The following is a 22,346-nucleotide window of genomic DNA, read 5'->3' on the forward strand; positions in this document are numbered from 1 at the left end:
AGGGGAAATAGTTACCCATAGGCTATGTTTCAGGAGACTGCCCCAGCTCTTAGATTAACTACGTTGAATTCGGTCAGTGTTCAGGGACAGGACTACAGACGAGGCAGGTAGAGGGATGCAGGAGGTAGAGCTGAAGGAACCTCAAGCTTGGCTAATAGGTTGGAGATTCTTGCTTCCTGTATAGACTAAGAGTGGGTGCTATTGGGAGGCTGCGCAAACTGTCCATAGCTTTGTGGTGCAGAGAGATGGCAAGAGGGGCGAGAAAAGAGAGATGTTGTTGCAATCAGAATTCGTATAGAAACTGATTTCTGTGGCCAGGAGCAAGTGTCCCGAAGGCTCTGTTGCCCACCTGGTGCCTGGGTTTGGGATATCTCATCTGAGCTGCAAAGGAACTTGGAGTGGGAGGGGAAAGATCGAGTTGTTGTGGTCCATGTATGTACCAACGATATAAGCAAAAATGGGAAACAGGTTCTGCTCAGGGAATATAAGCACTAGGGGCTAAATTAGAAACAAAAAATGTAATAATCTCTGGATTACTAATTGAACAAATTGGCAACAGGTCAACAAGATTAAAGAGGTAAATGGGTGGCTCAAAGATTGATGTGGAAGAAATGGGTTTGAGTTCATGAGATATTGGCAGCAGTACTGGGGAAGAAAGAGGTGTTACCCTGGGACAGGTCTACCTGAATCACGCTGGGACCAGATTCCTGGTGAATTGTATAACTAAGGCTGTAGATAGGGCTTTAAACTAAATAATGTGGGTGGGGATCAGTAGCAGTTCATAGAGTAAAGGTAAAAATTGATTTACTCTGCAAATACAGGATCAGGTTAGTTGGTACAAGGAATATGGTACCATATTGGGTGATGGGTGAATAGAGAAACAGAGGATATGAGATGGCATGGGTTGACGTGGCTGTGTGAGGGGTAATGAATGGTGAGGGGGTGGAGGCATAATGTTGGTTACATTATTTTCTTTTTAGTAATGTCATGGACCAGGCCAGATCCCCTCAAAACATTTCACGAAAGTAGCCCAGACCCTAACTTGTTTGAAGCAGGTGTAAGTGGATATTCAAGAAGTGATGCAGCTGGCCCAACCACTTAGTTTCAAACAAAACAGAATTTATTTACAAGATTACTAAATGAAACTCAAACAAAAAAGAAACAAATATAGAATAACAACCTGTCCGAAAACCGAACAGACTATCCCAACTTAATGATGCTATTCCAAATTCCTGTAACAATCCCACAAACACCCCTTGGCACAAAAGGTAAAATCAAACATGGGGATCTTACAGGAGAGAGAGAGAGAGAGAGATGGCAGAGGGACTCAGCGTGGAACACCTTCTTCCATGTAGCTGTTTCTTGGACCAGCAGCCTCAAAACTGACTGCCTGCATTCAGCTAATAGCCAGACTGCTAAAACCCAAACCAAACCAAACCAAAGGAAAGCTGAGCTGGGAGAACTGATAAATATCTCAGCAAGGGGCCCAGCAATCACTTCCCTAGCTCCCCACAGAGTTCTAGGGTACACTGGATCAGGTCCTGAGGATTTATCCACTTTTATGTATTCTATGACATCCAGTACCTCCTCCTCTGTAATATGGAAATGTTTCAGGATGTTACCATTAATTGTACAAGTGTTTTTTTTTAAACCAAAATGCTTCCTCAAATAAATCACCCCAGACAGGTCTTTACAACCTCCTGAAAAAAGACAAGGGCAACATAACCTTGTTAAAGGAGCATCATCATCAGAGTAAGCTGCAGTAGAGAGAAAGTAAGGAGGCAGGTCCTACAGCCAGCTTGCATTGGAGACAGTAATCTCTGCTGTCCTTCCAGGGTTCCTCATTCCACCTTTCAAGACTTCCAACATCTCAGAACTGAGATCCAGCCTCTTGAGGTGGTCTATCCTGGGTTGGTTTTGTCGGATCAGGAAATGTCTTTGCGCGCATGACGTATAAGTGAAACAGGGGAGGGGGTGTGTGAATTGGGTTTGACACCTGTCGCTATTTATGACAAGTTGGTGTGCTTTAGAGGAGGATGTATGTTGAAATCTAGATGTAATGAAGGGAGAACTTTCAAAAGTTGATTGGGGGCAGATGTTCGCAGGTAAAGGGACGGCTGGAAAATGGGAAGCCTTCAAAACTGAAATAACCAGAGTCCAGAGACAGTATATTCCTGTTAAGGTGAAAGGCAAAGTGGAATGCTGGATGACGAGAGAAATTGAGGTTTTGGCGAAGAAAAAGAAGGAAGCATGCGTCAGGTATAGAGAGCAGAGATCGAGTGAATCCTTAGAGTATAAAGGCAGTAGGAGTATACTTAAGAGGGAAATCAGGAAGGCAAAAAGGGGACATGAGATAGCTTTGGCAAATGGGATACAAAGGGTTTTTACAAATACTTTAAGGACAAAACGGTAGCTAGGAAGAGAATAGGGCCCCTCAAAGATCAGCAAGGCAACCTATGCATGGAACCACAGGAAATGGGGGAGATACTAAATGTGTATTTTGCATCGGTGTTCACTGAGGGGAAGGACATGGAAGACATAGAATGTGGGGAAATGGTGACATCTTGAAAAATGTCCATATTACAGAGGAGGAGGTGCTGGATGTCATAAAATGCATAAAAGTGGATAAATCCTTAGGACCTGTTCTGGTGTACCCTAGAACTCTGTGGGGAGCTAGGGAAGTGATTGCCGGCCCCTTGCTGAGATATTTGTATCATTAATAGTCACAGGTGAGATGCTGGAAGACTGGAGGTTGGCAAACATGGTGCCACTGTTTAAGAAGGGTGGTAAGGACAAGCCAGGGAACAATAGACCTGTGAGCCTGATATCAGTGGTGGGCAGGTTGTTGAAGGGAATCCTGAGGGACAGGATCTACATGTATTTGCAAAGGCAAGGACTGATTAGGGATAGTCAACATGGCTTTCTGGGAAATCATGTCTCACAAACTTGGTTGAGTTTTTTGAAGAAGTAACAAAGAGGATTAATGAGGGCAGAGCAGTGGATCAATATGGACTTCAGTAAGGCATTCAGCAAGGTTCCCCATGGGATACTGGTTAGAAAGGTTAAATCACATGGAATACAGGGAGAACTCGCCATTTGGATGCAGAACTGGCTTGAAGGGAGCAGACAAAGGGTAGCGGTGGAAAGTTGCTTTTCAGACTGGAGGCCTGTGACTAGTGGAGTGCCACAAAAATCGGTGCTGGGACCACTGCTTTTCGTCATTTATATAAATGATTTGGATGTGAACATAGGAAGCATAGTTGTAAGTTTTCAGATGACACCAAGATTGGAGGTGTAATGGACAGTGAAGAATCTTACCTCAGATTACAACAGGCTCTTGATCAGCTAGGCCAATGGGCAGATTAATTTAGTGTGACAGATAGAGATTAATTTAGATAAATGTGAGGTGCTGCATTTTGGAAAGATAAATCAGAACAGGACTTGTACACCTCATGGTAAGGTCCTAGGGAGTGTTGCTGAACAAAGAGACCTTGGATTTCAGGTTCATAGCTCCTTGAAAGTGGAGTCACAGATAGATAGGGTAGTGAAGAAGGTGTTTGGTATGCTTTCCTTTATTGGTCACAGTATTGAGATAAGAGTTGGGAGGTCATGTTGCGGCTATACAGACATTGGTTGGACCACTTTTGGAATATTGTGTGCAATTCTGGTCTCCTTCCTATTGGAAAGATGTTGTGAAACTTGAAAGGGTTCAGAAAAGATTGATAAGGATGTTGCCAGGGCTGGAGGATTTGAGCTACAGGGAGAGACTGAATAGGCTGGGGCTGTTTTCTCTGGAGAATCAGAGGCTGAGGGGTGACCTTATAGAGGTTTATAAAATCATGAGGGGCATGGATAGGGTAAATAGACAAGGTATTTTCCTTGGGGTCGGGGGAATCCAGAACTAGAGGGCATAGGTTTAGGATGAGAGGGGAAAGATATAAAAAGGGACCTAAGGGACAACGTTTTCATGCAGAGGGTGGTGCGTGTATGGAATGAGCTGCCAGAGGAAGTGGTGGAGGCTGATACAATTACAACATTTATAAGGCATCTGGATGGGTAGGAAGAGTTTAGAGGGATGTGGGCCAGATGCTGGCTGATGGGACTAGATTAATTTCGGATATCTGGTGGAATGGACGAGTTGCACAAAAGGGTCTGTGTCCGTGCTGTACATCTCTATGACTCTGTGACTTGGTTCAAGAAAGCCCAAGGGGAATTTTTTTTATCCAAAGCAAAAATTTCTCTTTTCCAAGTGCAAATTCCTCCTTTGCTGGATTGATAGGAATCGAAGTATGAATGTGTTTAATTGACGTTGGTATGAATGGGAATTGGGAGACTTATTGGAAACTGTCATTGGAAGATGTCATTCACTGGGCAGCGTACATGGTGGGGTTTCTAATCTTATCGGACTGAAAGTTGTGTACCTGTAGCATCTGATGTTTCGAACAATGACGAATGTCTATGTTGAATATATGCCGTTTACAGTTCAATAACAAATGTACATTTGGAAAATAGGTGGCCATTCTTTAGAGCTAATAAGTTGGAAAAATTTGACTTCTGCTGAATGGCTTCCAGAGGTTTCTATTCACTTTTGTCCAGTGATGCTCTTTCCCAATGTATCACTCAAGTTTTTCTAAAACAAAATTCACCATCAAGATGTTTAATGATTCAAGCTAATGTTTGTTTATCCCCATTCTAGTTGGTGATCTAGGAACAGACAACAATTGATAGCTAGCCAGCAACACCCAAGTTTCTTGGCCATAAGTTTACCCTGCATCAAATACTTCCATTCACCTTTACAATGTGTGACACCATCAACCCACATTACTATTGTCAATGCTTTAACTTCAAAGATACTCTTGAGCTGTTGTGATAATTGCTCATAGACTCCCTACAGTGTGAAAGCAGACCATTCAGCCCATCACCAACCCTCCAAAGCATATCCCAACCAGACCTGACACCCCAACTGTATTCCAGTAATCCTGCATTTCCCATGGCTGGTCCAGCTAAGCTGCACATCTTCGGACTGTCAGAGGAAATCCACACAGACACAGGCAGTCACCCGAGGTTGGAATTGAACCGGGGTGTGTGGCACTGTGAGGCAGCAGTCCTAACCACTGAGCCACCATGCCACCCTGGTGAGCCTTCTATGTAAAGTCAACTTTTTCCGTCAATGGGTCATGAAAGAAATAGATTAATTGTTGGCAAACTCATAGAAACCGAAAGTAGGAATTAATGGGTCATTCTCACATTGACAGACTGAGACTAGAGAGTACCACAAGGATGGTAAAATGTAACATTTCCAAATTTGTGGATCAGACAGAGCTAATCAGAAATACAATACTGCAGATGCTGGACATCTGAAACAAACTCAGAGATTGTTGGAGAAACTCAGCAGATCTGGCAGCACCCGTGGAGAGCGAAACAAGTTTTGAGTCCGGTATGGCTCGTATTGTGATGAATACATAAAGGAGGATTTGAACAGGCTTTGTGATTGGGCAAGAACATGGCAGATGTATTATTATAATGTGGAAAATGTGAGGCAGAAAGAACAGATGTGCTGGGTGTTTCTTAAATGGTGAGAGAATGGAAAGTATAGATAGTTATGCAAATACACTTGAGTGTCATTGTCAATGAGTCACTAAATGGTCATATGCAGATGCAGCAAGACATTAAAAAGACTAATGGATTAGTCAATGGAGATTACATTCTCCCTGACAGCAGGGCACTCCAGATTGTGTCTTCCAATTGTTTTCCAAAGCCAACTCTGAAATATCTAGCAAGTTGTGGAGATTCAGAAAGGAATATGTAAGCAACAAGTCATAGAGTCTTAGATGTATAGAACAGAAACAGACTCTTCAGTCCATCTCGTCTATATCAACCAGATATCTGAAACTAATCTATTCCCAGTTGCCAGCACATGGTCCATAAGCCTCTAAACCTTTCCATCCAGATGTCTTTTAAATGTTGTAATTGTACCAGCCTCCAACGCTTCCTCTGGTCACTCATTCCATACATGCATCATCCTCTGCATGAAAAAGCTGTCCCTTAGCTCCGGTGTAAAACTTTCCCCTCTCACCTTAAACCCTCTAGTTCTGGACAACCCACCCCCGGGAAAAGATCTTCGCTATTTACCCTATCCATGCCCCTCTATAAGGTCATATATTGCTCGGTGCTCTGAGCAATAAAGGAAAGCATACTTAATGCCTCCTCACTATCCTATTTACCTGCGATTCCACTTTCAAGGAATTATGAACCTGCAATCCAAGGTCTCTTTGTTCAGCTACACTCCCCAGGGCCTTACCATTAAGTGTATAAATCCTGCCCTGATTTGCTTTTCTAAAATCACATTTCTCTAAATTAAACCCCATCTGCCACTCCTCAGCCCATTGGCCCATCTGGTCAGGATTCTGTTGTACTCTGAGGTAACCTTCTTCACTGTCCACTGCGCCTCCAATTTTGGTGTCATCTGCAAACTTACTGACCAAATCTCCTAAATTCACATCCAAACCATTTATATAAACATGAAAATGCTCAGAAATCTTGGTTCATGAAACTTGTGAGAAAACCTTCTTTGTGTGTCCTTTTGCTCTTCCAGGAGACCGTTTATACTTTTGAGCTGATGTAATTACAGTTGAAGCTGTTAAGACTGATGTCAGGCTCACTTCCTTATGTGCCCTCATGACCAATCAATCAGGTAGGATGCAAAGTGGCATTTTGACAGGCTGTGTTCACAGTTCAAGGAAGTTTCCTGGCTGACAGCTATGCGGGTGGGAGCTGTTGAGTTAACTGTGAAGATGGAAGTTGAAATAATTCCACAGAGGAGAAAGTGAGGACTGCAGATGCTGGAGATCAGAGCTGAAAATGTGTTGCTGGTAAAGCGCAGCAGGTCAGGCAGCATCCAAGGAGCAGGAGCATTCCTGAAGAAGGGCTCATGCCCGAAACGTTGATTCTCCTGCTCCTTGGATGCTGCCTGACCTGCTGCGCTTTTCCAGCAACACATTTTAGGCTCTAATTCCACAGAGGGCCAACACCAAGTCACCCTTTCTTTGCACATGGAGAGTAAACAGGATATCTGATACTCCTGTTTACACCTGTCAGCCAGGATTCCCTGATTGGATCAAGTTAACAGATTCAATCAGGGAACTCATATTCTATGAGGTCCATCTGGCTGAGTCATTACAATCCCAACAGAAATATATCTTTTAATTATTTGTCTGTGAAGATGTGATGGCCGTCATGCACAGTATCTCATTTTGCATGAGTTTTGATGAACATTCCTGTGATGTATTGTAAAAGCTTCAGTAGCTAAAGTATCCACACATGAAACTTAAATTTGTTGCAATACTAGATGCTGTTCTTGGGATTTCTACCCTTTTGCTCAATTACTTCATTTCTGGTATGTCTGAAGCTCTGCTCAATGGACTGTTCAGTGGTTTCAAATTTTCATTCACAGGTTTAACATTGACCTGGAGCAGATAGCCAAGTGGAAATTGACCTGGCTTTCTTTTCCATTCATTTGTGGGATTTGGGCATTTGGCTGCAAGTATGATCTGACATACCACAAGCAGAGCAGCACTTTCTTCTTGAATTTCCTACTTTTGCAACTTTACCTGGGCTTCATATCTGAAACAATTTCCGATACTAAATCTTGACTTTCTTCAGTTTTTTTTTGTCTCTCTTCATGCGACGTGGGCGACACGGGCTCAGCCAACAATTATTGCTCATTCCTAATTTCTCTGGAGAAATTGCAGTGAGCTGCCAATGATGTGATGGCCTGGTGGTATTAGCGCTAAACTGAGATACAGGTCACATTCTGGAGACCTGGGTTCAAATCCTGCCATGGCAAATAGTGGAATTTTAAATCAATAATTTCTGAAATTAAGAGTTTAGTGATGACCATAAATCCATTACCAATTGTCAGGAAAAACCCATCTGGTGCCCTTTAGGGAAGGAAGCTGCCATCTTTACCTGGTCTGGCATACATGTGACTTCAGATCCACAGCAATGTGGTTGACTCTCCACCTCAATTGGGGATGGACAATAAATGCTGGTTTAACTAGTGACACCCTCATCCCGTGAATGAATTTGAACAAGAAAAAACTTTTGCCCATTCAGAATTCATTTACAGCCGAGGGTATGTTGCTGGAAAAGCATAGTAGGTCAGGCAGCATCTGAGGAGCAGGAGAATCGACGTTTCGGGCCAGAGCCCTTCATCAGGAATAAGGCTGATTGAGTTCCTGATGAAGGGCTCTGGCCCAAAACGTCGATTCTCCTGCTCCTCAGATGCTTCCTGACCTGCTGTGCTTTCCCAGCACCACACTCTCTCGACTCTGATCTCCAGCATCTGCAGTCTTCACTTTCTCCCAGAATTCATTTACCGTCTGCTTTATTCCTCAATCGGGGTCTCCTCCAGTTCCCTGTCACAGTATTGACGATATTTTTAAACAGGCTTATTTCTGGGATCCTCAGGAAGCTGAGCTTATGCTTTAAATTAATGGAGCAGTGGCGAGTTATTTTAGTTTTCCCCAGTGCCAAATTGTTTCACCTCGTTGTGAGCTTTGTCAGCGCCGATTGTGTTTCAGTCTGTCACAAACTGTCTGTCCGGTGCTGCAGGTAATTCAAATAGGCAGTCTGACACCTTTCTGGCAGCTTAATGAGGTATAATGCAATCACATAGTTGTCCTGCACACTGCCAAAGCCTTTCTAATTACTCAATTACATGCTGTCTCTCATTCTGTTGGCAGCAGGACATTTTGAATAATCGATTTGTAAGCTTGTTTGGTGGCAGCGGTCATGGTACATAAAAACAAGGTAATTAAAGTGCAAATCCTTTCTCCAACTGATATGGAGTAGCTTGGGCAGAATAAAACGTAGCTCGGACTGGTGTCGAAGCTCTCGTCTTTAGGGTAAGGCCAGCAGCAACCAAAAGACACAGTGAATCTATGAGATGCTTGGGATGTAAAGGAATGGTCAGTCTGGACTGAAACAAAATAAGGCTGAGCACACAGCGTTTATTATATTGTAACGTTACTCCATAAGGCATAGGACAAAGATAGGGCATTCGGCCCATCTCCCTCAACAAGGTCAAGGCTGATCTGGTAATCCTCAAATCCACTTTCCTGTCTTTTTCCCCTTAACCTTCGAAATACCATACTGATTAAAAATCTCGGCCTTGAATATTCTTAACAACGCAGTATCTGTGGTAAAGACTTTCAGAGTTATTACCCTCTGTGAGGGAAAGAAAAGAAATCTCCTCAACCTGAAATGGGCAACCCCCTTATTCTGTGCTGATGTCCTCTGGTCCAATACTGTCCCACCAGGGAACTACCTCACTATATCTACCCTGTCAAGCCCCCCCCCACCTCTAACAATACTGTATGTTGCAATGAGGTCGCCTATCATTCTTCTAAATCCAACTTATTCAATTTTGCACAGATCATGGCGTCATGCAGCATAGAAACAGGCCCTTTGGGAATAAACAAAGACGACGTAGAAAAGATGTTTCCACTTGACGGACAATCCCGAATGAGAGGCCGTGGTTTTAGGATAAGGGGTAGTAGTGTGAATCTGTGGAATTCGCTACCCCAGAGTGCAGTGGATGCCAGAACTTTGAATAAGGAGGAGATAGACAGGTTTTTAATTATGAATAGATTAAATGGCTGTGGAGGGGAAGGAAAGTGGATTTGAGGCTGAGATGAGATCAACCATGATCGTTTCAGGTTTAAGGGCTGAATAGTTTACTCCTGCTCCTACTTCTTATGTTATTTAAGACTTGTATGTAACAAGCAAACTAACATCAACTTGCATCAAATATTGTTTAACAGGCAACCAACACTTCAATCTAAAGCAGTGGTCCTCCTGCATTAACTACCTAATGCAATCAAAATCCACCTTACTGGTTTCAATAGCAGAGTCATATCAGCCTGAAAAGGTTAACTCTGTTTCTGTCTCGACAGATGCTGCCAGACTTGCTGAGTTTGCTCAGCACTTCCTGTTTTTATTTCAGCTCTTTTTTTTCTGTGCAATGTTCTTCTGACAGAGTCGTAGCATTACATGAATCTAGTCCAAGAATAAAACCCAGCTCTTCAGGCTAAGTTAAAACTATGTTAAAACTCTTTCAAAAAGCAGATGTCTTGTGTGTGATAGTTCTCACTTGATGTTTCAAGAGCTTTCTGCTTGACTTTCTTCCTCTGTGGCAACCAAATCATGTAAACCTGTCTCTGAACATAGCTGTCTGGTATGTCCTCATAATCTCACTGCCCAGACATTATGTTCCATCTTTTAATGAAAGGAGACATTTTAAAATATAATTCTTGTTACGAATACTGAACTTTACAATATTTGCAAATATACAGTGCTGAAGTCAATATTATATGTGCCTCTCATAAGCCACTGTTCAGGGAGATATGGTTAATACCCATCACTGACCATGAAAAATTGACACATGTAGGTTCAGTGAAGATCTTTTTAGCTTGCTGCCCTGTTTCCACTTTTATTTTGCACTTCAACTCCTTATTTTGTCGACCGTTAATACATTCCTGAAGAGGGGTTGGATCTGAGTGATTTGGAAAATAAACATTTTAGCACGAAACAGATGTAACTTGCCTTCCTCAATTCCATTCTCCCGTAGACATCACTTCAAACCCATTTTCTATTCTTTTCGTCCTGCACCAACAGTTGTTCTGTAGTTTAATGAAACTCTCCAAAATTCCATCCCATTGCCCTTGGTGTAAAATGGGTCTACTAGATCCTCCATTTTGCATGGATTTCTCAACCTTGACTGAGTTTGCATGAGGTTGGAGTGTTTCGACAGGGTGTGGGTGGGTGGTTTAGTGGTGGAGAGGTTTATTGAAAGAATTTCACTGTCAATGTTAAATTGGTGATGAATGGGACTTAGAATGAGAGGGGAGTAAGGGGACCTTTAGTAGAAGTGGTTGGAATGTGCAAAACATTTCTGATGGATTCCTGAATATGTTGAATCTATTGTTACTGAAGTTCCTTTTTTTCCTTTGGCAGAGGCTTTTATATCCTTGATTCACAGTGCCCGCAATCATACCAACTCCATGTTCAAGACAGGGTACAGGACAATGGCAAAGGAGGCTACAGAGGTGGTGAAGGGGCTGTTTACTGACCTATCACTCTATGTCCTGGATACGAGCTGGAGCATTGAGGACATGGTCCTGGGTTTCTTTGACAACCTTTTCCCATTGGTTTATAATCGGCTGATACACCCTGGACTAAATGAGGTCTCTCTGGATTACTTAGAGTGCCTACGGTCGGCCAGGCAGAATATCAACCCCTTTGGAAGCTACCCTATGAAGATGGTAGCTGAGATAGCCGAGCCACTGCAAGCAATGAAAACTCTCCTGCAGGTCCTGAACATAGGCAGCGAGGTGATAAATATGACTAAGAACATTGTTTTTACCCGGGAGTGTACCAGAGCCCTGGTGAAGATGCAATATTGCTCTCACTGCCATGGCCTTACTCTGATCAAACCCTGTGTAGCCTATTGTCTGAATGTGATGCGGGGATGCCTGGCCAATGTTGCCGATGTTGACCCTCACTGGCAGGCCTACATTTCAAACCTAAACGAGCTCACCAGTATCATTACAGGACCTCAAGGTGTGGAGCTGGCTTTACTGAGAGTGGCACCACTGGTTAATGAAGCTATTTTGCACGCCCAGCTGAATGGACCCGAAATCTCTACTACAGTAAGTAAAGATTTGTAACTGTGTGTTAATAGCAATGCTTGGACGCTTCTAGGGGTTTGTTGAGGGTCTAAGTTCCAGGCAAATGTAATATTATTAATTGACCTCTTTTTTCTGAGTGTATCTTTCCCTTGCAAAATGTGTACACTATTTGAGTCTCTTTCTTATTGTTGCTACTGCCTGGCTCTCAGTCTTGCTATGCTTTTCCCAATATGTATGTGGTTGCAAAAGTACATTATCTTTCTCTCAACCTGAGTAATCATCTTTTTCTTGCTCTTTTGTGCACCTCTGTCTAATGCTTTTTCTGCTCATTTCTTCCTCTTTAACTCTTCATTCTCTATTTATTCTCATCTTTATGTATTTCTTCTGTTAGTCTCACCGTTGATCTGTCTGTCTGTCCTGCCTTTCCCTCCTTCCTTTCACACTCACTCCCTTAGCTTCACCTGTTTATTTAAATGATTATGCTACAGTGCTTCTCTCTCTCCCCTCCTCTCTCTCTCTCTCTCTCTCGGTCTCTCTCTGTGTCTTTATCTCTGTCTCTCTCTATCTAATTGTTTCTGTGTCACAGTCTGTCTGGTTCTGTATCTCTCACTGTCTGTCTCTCTGTCTCTGTCTGTCTCTGTCTGTGTCTCTGTGTCACTGTTTCTCTGTCTCTCCCTCTCTGTTTCTGTTTCTCTCATCTCTCTGTCTCTCTCACTATCTGTTTCTCTGTCTGTCTCTCTGTGTCTCTCTACCTGTCTCTCTGTTTTTCTCTCTCTCTCTCTCTCTGTTTATCTGTGTTTCTCTGTCTCTGTCTCTCTCTCTCTCTCTCTCTGTCTCTCACATACTCACATGAACTTTCTCTTCATTTTCAGTCTCTTTTTGCTGTAACTGGTAAATACCTTTCTATCCATCTCAAAGAAGGTTTCTGCAGACATAAGCTCCCCAGCGCACAATAACCAGCCTGGCCCGTGGACATATAAACCACACAGAGTGGTGATTGTTTGAAACTGTTTAAGAATTTCTTTGTTGAGTTGTCAGGATTTGGAACAATGAGAGGTCTAACTCATTGATGTCAATCGTGACTTGCCTGGCAGCAATCCCACTCCTGAGCCATGAGTACAAGCTCTTGGCTGCTGCTTTTGGTAGAAGACTGAGATGGTCAAAGATCCCACAAACAAAGGTGCAGTTTGTCCTCGCTGCTGGGTGTCTGTATCCCATCACACTGTTTCAAATAAGAGGACAGGAGGTTGCCTCATTGTGTTAACCAACATTTGCCCCTAATGAAAAAAACGATTAAGTAGTTGTTACAGCACTGCTATGTGTGAGCCTTGTTGTGTCTGAGTGTACCCGAAAAACACTCAGAGTCCCAGAGTCCCTACTTTGTGGAAGCAAGCCATTCATCCCATCGAGTCAATACTAATCTTCTGAACAGCAATCCCTCCAATTCCTGCATTTCCCAAGGAATAATTCACCCTGCCTGTACATCCCCAGATACTATGGGCAACTTAACATGGCCAATCCACCTAACCTGCACATCTTTAGACTGTGGGAGGAAACCCACGCAGACACGGGGAGAGTGTGCAAACAAAACTCCACACAGACAGTCACCCGAAGGTGGAATCATACCCAGGACCATGGTGCTAACCACTGAGCCACCATGCCACACTTGGATGGCTGTGAAGCACTGTTGAAGATGTACTGAAATCATGGAAAACGTGATCTAAAAGCCTATTCTTTCTTTCTTCCTTCCATGACATTAAGTGAGTGGAACTATAGCCAGCTGGGATCTCCGCTCTTGTTTGCTGTCCAATGCTGTCTGCTTCTAGTTGTCCAATTGTAGAGAGCGCTGCTCCTGTCCCCAGGATCTACAGCTGCCCAGTCTTCACAGAGCAGGCTATGTGGGGAAATTAGCCACTTGGACGAAATTGTAGACTGCATGTGGATTGTCCTACAGCCTACAGGAGAGGAGCGGATGGAGCAGGAGGAGCCGATTGAGTCGGACAGACATCCACGCACAAAATATCCCACCTGTCAGGAGAATTCTCGGTCACCCCACAATGATATCAAAGCACAAGGGCTTTGGGGTACGGTTTGAAATGGGCAGACAGGTGGGGAGAATGTGCAAACTTCCACCAGTACTGAAAACCAGCATAATTGGCGCTCCAGTGTGATCACCAGCTCTACGTAGAAATGTGAGCGGGGTGGTAAGGTCTAAACAGCAGACAGGGAAATCAAACTATTTCAGCAGGCCAGCTTAATTTTCCTTCCTTTCTGTCATGATGTAGAGGAGCCATATTTGGAAATAAACCTGTTGGACTATAACCTGGTGTTGTGTGATTTTTGCCTCTCCTGGGGTTTTAGTCCTTTTGGGAAGGGTTTGCTGACAGGAATGTTTGAGCTGAAATCTCACACACACACAATGAGTAAATAAATAAATGAGAAGAACGGCCAAGGTGATTTTTTTTTGGTTGGGGAAAGGATCTGTTTGTGGGAACTTTTCCACAAAAACCAGCAAAAGAAAATGTGAGAAGCCTCATTATACCCACTGTGAAGGGCCCTGCCAGAGCTCTGTGTGAGTGTGCTGGATGGCAGCCTTTAAGTTCTGTTATCAAAGCAGGCTCTGAGTAATTTTTTTTTTGTTTTTTTGGCAGCTCTCCTAGTTTGTATTGAGGTTTTCAAGGCTGACTGGCTGCTGCAGGGAGTGTGGGATGTTTGAGAGGGCTGTGTGGTAACCAGGCAGTCAGTGTAGCCCACTTCCAGTGACGTGGAGAAGACCCGAGATTTGCTTACAGCCCAGCTTGACTCTGAACTATAGCACCATAGAGTCCCCTACAGTGTGGAAGCGGGGCATTCGGCCCATCGGGCCCACACCCACCTTTCCGAGGGCAACCCTCCCAGACCCACCCCAACCCAGTAACCCTGCATTTCCTATGGCTGACCCACCTTAGCCTCCATATCCCTGGACCCTATGGGTAGATTAGTGTGGTCAATCCACTTAACCTGCACATCTTTGAACTGTGGGAGGAAGCTGGAGCACCCAGAGGAAGCTACCACAACGTCTTGTAGCTTCCTCATCCTCCCTCTTCCGTTTTCAAAACACAAGGGCTGAGCTGGTGTGGGTGAGGTGAAGGTGAGGGGGTGGGGGCAATGTGAGGATGTGTATGGAGTTTTGTTGGTAGGAGATGAAATGGTAACGTCGCCCCTCCATCACACCTCTGGACAGCAGACCTTTCTAGCTGTTGGACCCCCGTCTCCATTTGACTAGCACCACTGACTGGATGAAGCATTGTTCACTGAACACAGTTGCTGCTTTAACGTGTGACATCACCAACTCATGGAGGATCATTTCAATCATAGCACCGTAGAATACAGCAGTGGGAGCAGGCCATTCAGCACTGCTCGATAACCTGTACCTGCTCTCCCGTTATCCTCTGATCTCTTTAGTCTTAACAACCACCTGATGAAGGAGCAGCACTCCAAAAGCTAGTGCTTCCAATTAAACCTGTTGCACGATAACCTGGTGTTGTGTGATTTCCAACACTGGCACCTCCAAGTCATAACTACGTCTCCATCTTTCTTGGAAGTCTCCAATGGTTTGGCCTCATCAATTTCCTGTGGCAGAAAATTCCAGCTGGTACAAGAGCTTGTACCATGAGGAGCATGGTATTTTTGATTTCCTTTCCATCTCAAAGTCAGTGAGGGAAATTACAGTGAATTAGCTGAAATAAGAGTTGAATACAGCTCTCAGCACTTCCTGGTTTCTGAGGGGCAATGCAATACACTGAGGTACAATCAGAATGTTAATCCAGTCCCAAACAGGCCGCTGATACTAGAATTATGAAATGGACACAGCTACCTTTCTTGATATTAGATCTATTTTCAGAATGCAGCATTGAAAAAGTCTCCTTCCAACCTACCAACCCATCAGTCCATTTTTGTAAGTGCACTGAAGTACTGAATTAAATAATACTCTTTCCTGTGCATCTTAGAACAGTGAACATACTGTGAACATGGACAAGGTTTTGGGGAGCATCCTGAAGGAACAGTGAGAGAGGGAAAGGAATAGGGAAAGAATTCCATGCCCAGAAGAATCTCTGTGGGTCAGCGGTTGTGGTGATGGAGCTTTAATCTCCTTCACAAAAGTGACCTTCATAGTTTTCATTAGATAAGAGGCTGAACTTTCTGGAGTCATAAAGTTGTACAGCATAGAAACAGGCCTTTCGGTCCAACTAGTCCATGCTGGACATAATCCCAAACTAATCTAGCCCCACCTGCCTGCTCCTGCCCAATATCCCTCCAACCTTTCGTACTCATGCACTTATTTAAGCATCTTTTGAACGTTGTATATTTCAGTGATAAACTCAGCTGTTAACAGCAGGATTGATTTGTCATAAAAATCTAACAAGACTTAGATTTGTGTAGCATCGTTCACAACGTCAGGACATCTCAAAGCACTGTGTGGGCAATTAAGCAGTTTTGAAGTACGGCCACTTATTGTAATGCAAGAAATGTGGCAGAATAAAGTGCACAACAAGCTCCCACACTGTAATAAATGGTCAGATACGGTTAAGGAATAAATATTAACCAGGTCACCAGGAGGAATTCCCCTTTTCTTCCTTGAATGATGCTGTGTAATCTCTTGCATATACCTGAGATGGCAGACAAATGGTGGTTTAACATCGCATTTGAAAAACAGCACCCCCAACAGTGCAGCACTCCCTCAGCACTAACGCTGCCACCTCAGTCTGGATTCCATTCGCAAGCCTCTGGACTGGAGTTTGAACCCAAACCTGTTGAACTTGCTGCCCCTGGAATAGTGGCTGACCTAGAGTCTAGTCATGCGTTGGCCTGGATAGAGGAAAACCATGCCCTAAGTTCCTGGGCCTGATCTGTAAACTGAGGGCTGGAGGAAATAGTTGTCACTCTCCCAGAAGATGCGAGGTAGGAATATTCCTCCAGATGGCAGCATTGAGAACTTTATTGGACTTTTCCAAGATATCTGATTCTTGGAAGGCATTGAGTGATTTCTATTGGAGAGGTGGAGTTTCCGTTGAGCAAAATTAAAGTGCCTTTAATTCTAGCGCATGTCAAACTAATACGATTCCAAGCATCTGCCTGTTACTGAGACAAAGAATGTGTCTTTAAGTTGCCAGAATTCTATATCTTGACCATATTCTGGCCATTGGTGTATGACTGATCTGGATCTGGGACCTGTTCCCTTTCTGGTTGATGGAGGTGTTATCCCATTTCACATGGAGTACAAACCACCCTGTGAAGGGTATCAGCATTCACCAAAACCAACGGTGCCAATTTTTGTTAAATATCAGAGGACTGATTTTCTCTGTTCATTGTCCCTTTTTATTCTCCTGGACTGGACCACTGTGAGACTGGAGGCATCATGATGTTAGATTTCGTCCCGCAGTGGAGCTCCAGTAAGCAGCGTCGTGCCAGTATAGGAGAGGGTCAGCTCAGTTTACTGCTTGTTTGGGAGTACGTGTGACTGCACATGGACGCTGAGCTTGGACACAGAGAGTTTAATGGCAGCCTGCGATAGAGTTAGGGTCAGTGTGTGATTGATGGTGAAATGGAAGGGGGTGATGTAAGGACAGTTCTTTGATGAGCTCTGCAGTTAGATCATTAGGTGTGAAGTGTGTTGACATTGCAATGCAAATAGTATCGCTCGCCAGTGCTGTGTTCTTGATCTTCACGGATGGACTGAGGTGATTTGAACCGGAAGTATTGCAGTGATTTAAGTAATTTTTCAAGTCCGTCCTTGCAGCGGAGATCATTATTTTTGCTTTGTTTACTGATCATTATAGTGGCTTAGTCTTATTATCACTGGACCAATAATCCTCATTCCTGACGAAGGGCTTTTTCCCAAAACATTGATTTTCCTGCTCCTTGGATGCTGCCTGACCTGCTGTGCTTTTCCAGCACTATTCTAATCTTGACTGTAATCTCCAGTACCCACTTTCGCCTAATAGTCCAGAAGTGCACACTAACATTCAGTAGATCCCTGAAATTCAGATTCCATTCATAAATCTGGATACTAAAATCTCAGTCATGGCGATTGTGAAACTCTCATTGCCTGTTGTAAAAAACCCATCTGGCTCAATAGCGTCCTTTTGACAAGGAAATCTGCCATTCTTACCCCGTCTGGCCTCATGTGACTCCAGGCTCTCATAGCAGTTGCATTCTTAGTTTCCCTGTGAAGCAGCCAAGCAAGCCTCTCAGTTCAAGGACAACTATGGAGATGCAATAAATGCTGGCCTGGTCAGTGACACCCACACTCCCATGAAAGAAGCAAGTCTCAGGTTTAATCCAATACTGGCACTTGGACGCAATCACCACCCCCCTGCCCCCTCAGCATGAACATAGCCCCCTCCACACCACCCCCCCCTCTCTTCCCCACCTCATTCCAGAGAGAGTACAGAACGATCCCCAAGAGATCAGCCAGCGCTGTCAACAAACTGAGAGCTGGGCAGAGAATATTGGAGGGCCAGCGAGTGACGTGAGCTTGTTGTGCTTGTCTTCCTGGGCTTTTCCGGCTCCAAATCCATCGATGTCAGTGCAGGAAGCAGCCAGTGATGATTGGCAGTGCACACCAAGAGGGGGAATAGGGGGCTACTGTCATCCTATTTCCCTCTGCAACCAGATCAGACCTTGGACCTGACAAAGTTCATCCATTCCTCTCCTTCTCCATTGACATGGAAAATCAGAGGGTAGAATGAAGAATGGCTATGTGACTTGTTCTGGAAAGAAAAGTTGGCCACAAGCGTGTAGATCACTTTCTTGAAGTGATGGATGGACACTTGCTCAGTAATGCTGTCTCTTCAGTTGGATGTTTGGCTATGGTGAACATTGCTAGTGCTCCTCAGGGCATGAGGAGCAGACGGGCATGATTATGTGCCTTACCTCTTTCCACAGTGCAGACAGCTGAGGCTGACTGTCCCAGGCCAGTGTCAGCTCATTCTAAACCTGCCTGTGTACTGGCTGTTGAGGCCCTCACCCATCTATGGACTGATGAATCACGGAAACTCTACACCAACTCTGAAATGTGCCACTCTGCAGGATGTGCCAATCAATGGGACAAGAATTTGGATGCTGCTATCCTTAGAGGTGTGAATGTGCCGCGCAATGCCAGCTTTGCTGAGTGCAGACAACGCTGTTTGAACAGGGAGCATGGCTGTCTCCCTGTTACCTAGCGACTGGAGCCAATGATGTGGCCAGACAAGTATCCTGAACCAGAACTCCTGGGTCGCACCAGTTTGATTAAAGGGCTGAGATTCTGCATCAACACGCTGGCTAAGCCTCAACCCGATCGCCTCTCTGTGCTGAGTTGTCTGATTTTGGCCCAAGTAGCTACAACGATAACTGACCTTAACATAATTTGATCAGAAAGGGAAAAAACTAGCTAGTGTCCCTGCCCGGGCACTGATTGATATCCATTGAACCTTCATTACATGGGATTAAGATTAGCTACGAGGTCCTCTATAGCCAAGTAGGTGACTGATCGTAAACTCACAAAACTGTTCATAAACCCCAGAATGTTCAGCCAAGTTATGAGCAGAGAGCTGTCAACACACACACCAACAGGCTCAAGGACAGGCTATTATTAGACTGTTGAATGGATCTCTCTAAATTCAAATCTAGTGTTGATCCTGCTTTGTGCGCCTACTGGGCAGCCGTAACCTTGTATGCCTGGCTCTGTGTAAGCACCCTATGATCTGTATGTCCGTGTTTGCTGTGATCTGCCTGTACTGCTCACAAAACAAAGCTTTTCACTGTACTTAGGTACACGTGACAACAATAAATTAAATCAAATCAAATGAAAACCAGATCCTACATAAACACACAATGGACAAGCAGAGTCATGGAGTCATAGAGATGTACAGCACAGAAACAGAACCTTTGGTCCAACTCGTCCATGCCGACTTGATGCCCTAACCTAATCTAGTCCCATTTGACAGCACTTGACCCAAATCCCTCTAAACCCTTCCTATTCATATACTTATCCAGATGCCTTTTAAATGCTGTAATTGTACCAGCCTTCATCACTTCCTCTGTCAGCTCACTCCAGACATGCACCACCCTCTGCGTGAAATATACTTCATTCTGTTGCACTGTTTATTCTTTGCCCATCTAGTTTTTAAAGTGTCCTGAAATGATAACAATATAGACTCAGCCCCCTGTTCAAAGATAACTAGGACATGGTAGATTCCATCAGCCAGTATACAGACGGAACATTCTGTCTTACAGTTCCTGGTCCTGTAGATCTTGCTGTCGTTTTCCGGGATACTGGATGAGAAAGGGCAAAGCAAGGTTCACTTTGTCAATGGTGAAGAAATACCTGAGAAAATATTACACACAATTACACCAAAGTGTGGCATTTCCTTAATAGCAAACGTATTAGTAATTAGAGAGTGACCATCTGCCCATGTCACTGCCCGTCAGCTTATAGATACGGTTCAGATAATTGGTCATTATTTCACCTAACTGATTTTTGAATGCAGCCATTGGCTGCTTTCTTGTGACTGGGCTGACCATCTGCTGCCTTCCATCACGAGGGTGGACAGCTTTCATTTTAATGACAACCATTGACAATGGCTGGGACCTTTCTGTTAACAAAGCATTCTCAGGAAACCACTGGGACTTCATCATCCGTTGTGGCCTAATCTAGTCTGGCCAGGCATTAAGGTAAAATAGATTGCAGCTAGTCACCCACAGGCTCAGGGCAATGTGTTTCAGTGCCACACACCTGTGACTCAGAGGCTCAAATAGTCTAAAGCCATTACTTTGGGCACTTGGTGCAGTGGTAATGTCCTGACCTTTGAGCCAGGAGGCCTGGTTTCAACTCGAACTGTTGCAGAAAGTGTGTGATACCATTTCTGAACGGGTGGCTTAGAAAATATCTAAAGTTATTATTCTAGGGATCCTTGATATAATGTAGTCTGATCTCACACAGCTAGGATTTGTTGGGTTAATGTAGTCTGATGGCATTCGCCCTGGGAATTCAGGGGTTAATGCAGTTTTATATCATGTGCCCTTTCAACTCCTTGAGTGGTACAATGTAATCTGGCATCACGTACCTGTGATTTATATGGTAATATATTGTAGTCTAACCTTGTGTGCCTGATACTCATATGTAAGGTACTGATGCTATCTGACAGCCCATGTGAGATCTAGTTTATTTATTTATGTTTATTCATTTTGTGTGTTATGCACGTCGCTGGCTGGCCAGCATTTATTGCCTGTCCCATGTGCACAGTTGCTGATCAGTCTCCCAGTTAATTCTTTTAATTAATTAAGAAAAGTGAGTTATTTAGCCGATGGATGTGCAGTGAGTGATCACCCTGCTCTAATTCAATTTCTGTTCCCTGTTGTGTGTTTGAGTTACAGAGGTCAGCTGGAAGCCAGTTCAATGGACGCACACAGTTCTGTATCAATCAGAGACTGTATTCCTCTATTCCGAATCTGCTGTGATGGAGTACTTTTCCTTTTGAGATGTGGGAGTCAGGAGTTAGTGAATGTTGTAACACTCAGAGAACACACAGTTCCAAGGGGTTGTTACATTTCAGTCCTACTGCTAGATGCTGCATTCAGATTTCGCAACAATAGGCATGGGGCTTGTTGGACGGCATTCAGTAGATCACTCAAAACAGTTCAGGGTTTCATGAAGAAAGAGCAATTTTGGGCCACAGCTAGTTGGAGACGAAGGCAGAAAGCGACAAAAGCAAAACTGCTGGCGGGCGAGAACTGTTCAGCTGTACTGCCGAGGAGGTAACAGAAGTACGGTGGTTCTGTTTACTTGGGAATTCAGGAAGAAGTCAAGATTACTTGGATAGTTCTGTACTGTCAAGGAAGATGTTCTAGGAGTTGGGAGGCAGCTAAGTGTTAGAGAAGGGGCTCAAAAGCAGCCTGTGTATAATTCATGCTTCAGTACAGTTGAGTGTGGAGGTTAAAAGCTCATAAGCAGTATTTCCTTTTGAAACTGGGCCATATTAGACCTCTGCTCACAAAACAAATCATGGGCAGTGCTGGCTTGGGGGACTTGCTGTTGTGAAGACCTGGAGTTGTGCCTAGGGTACAGTATCCATGTCTGAGTACAGACCCAGAGAAAGTTGGAGAACCACCAGAACACAAGTCATTGAGGTGGGACAAGATAGGGCAGCTCCTGAGGGACCTTCAAGGTCAAGTTGTCAAAAGTGAAGAAATTAGACTCCCTTGTGAAGCTTGAATGAAATTTCCTGACTCGGTGTCACTAACAGCTGGAGTCTCCTCCAGCATTCAATAGGATCATGGCTGATCTGACATTCCTCATGTCCACTTTCCTGCCCTTTCCCCAGAATCCTTGATTCCCCGACTGATCAAAAATCTACCTCAGCCTTAAATTTACACTCCTCCCACAACTCATAGAGTCATAGAGATGTACAGTACAAAAACAGATCGTTCGGTCCAACTCGTCCATGCCGACCAGATATCCCAACTTAATCTAGTCCCACCTGCCAGCCTCTGGCCCATATCCCTCTAAACCCTTCCCATTCATATACCCATCCAAATGCTTTTTAAATATTGCAATTGTACCAGCCTCCACCACTTCCTCTAGCAGTTCAGTCTATACATGTACCACCGTCTGCGTAAAAGATTTGCCTCTTA

At 44.1% G+C, this 22,346-nt stretch overlaps 1 protein-coding gene across 1 annotated transcript in view; it reads left to right on the forward strand.

The window, feature by feature from the left end:
- The window catches only part of LOC140478441 (glypican-5-like), a 446,519-nt gene that overhangs the window by 198,432 nt on the left and 225,741 nt on the right, over positions 1-22,346 (forward strand). Inside the window, exon 3 of the mRNA XM_072571705.1 lies at positions 11,017-11,711. Within this exon, the coding sequence (XP_072427806.1) occupies positions 11,017-11,711 (695 nt within the window). The remainder of the gene's footprint in view (positions 1-11,016; positions 11,712-22,346) is intronic.

The sequence above is a fragment of the Chiloscyllium punctatum genome, chromosome 6 (genome assembly GCF_047496795.1).
Source record: "Chiloscyllium punctatum isolate Juve2018m chromosome 6, sChiPun1.3, whole genome shotgun sequence".
NCBI classification, from domain to species: Eukaryota; Metazoa; Chordata; class Chondrichthyes; order Orectolobiformes; family Hemiscylliidae; genus Chiloscyllium; species Chiloscyllium punctatum.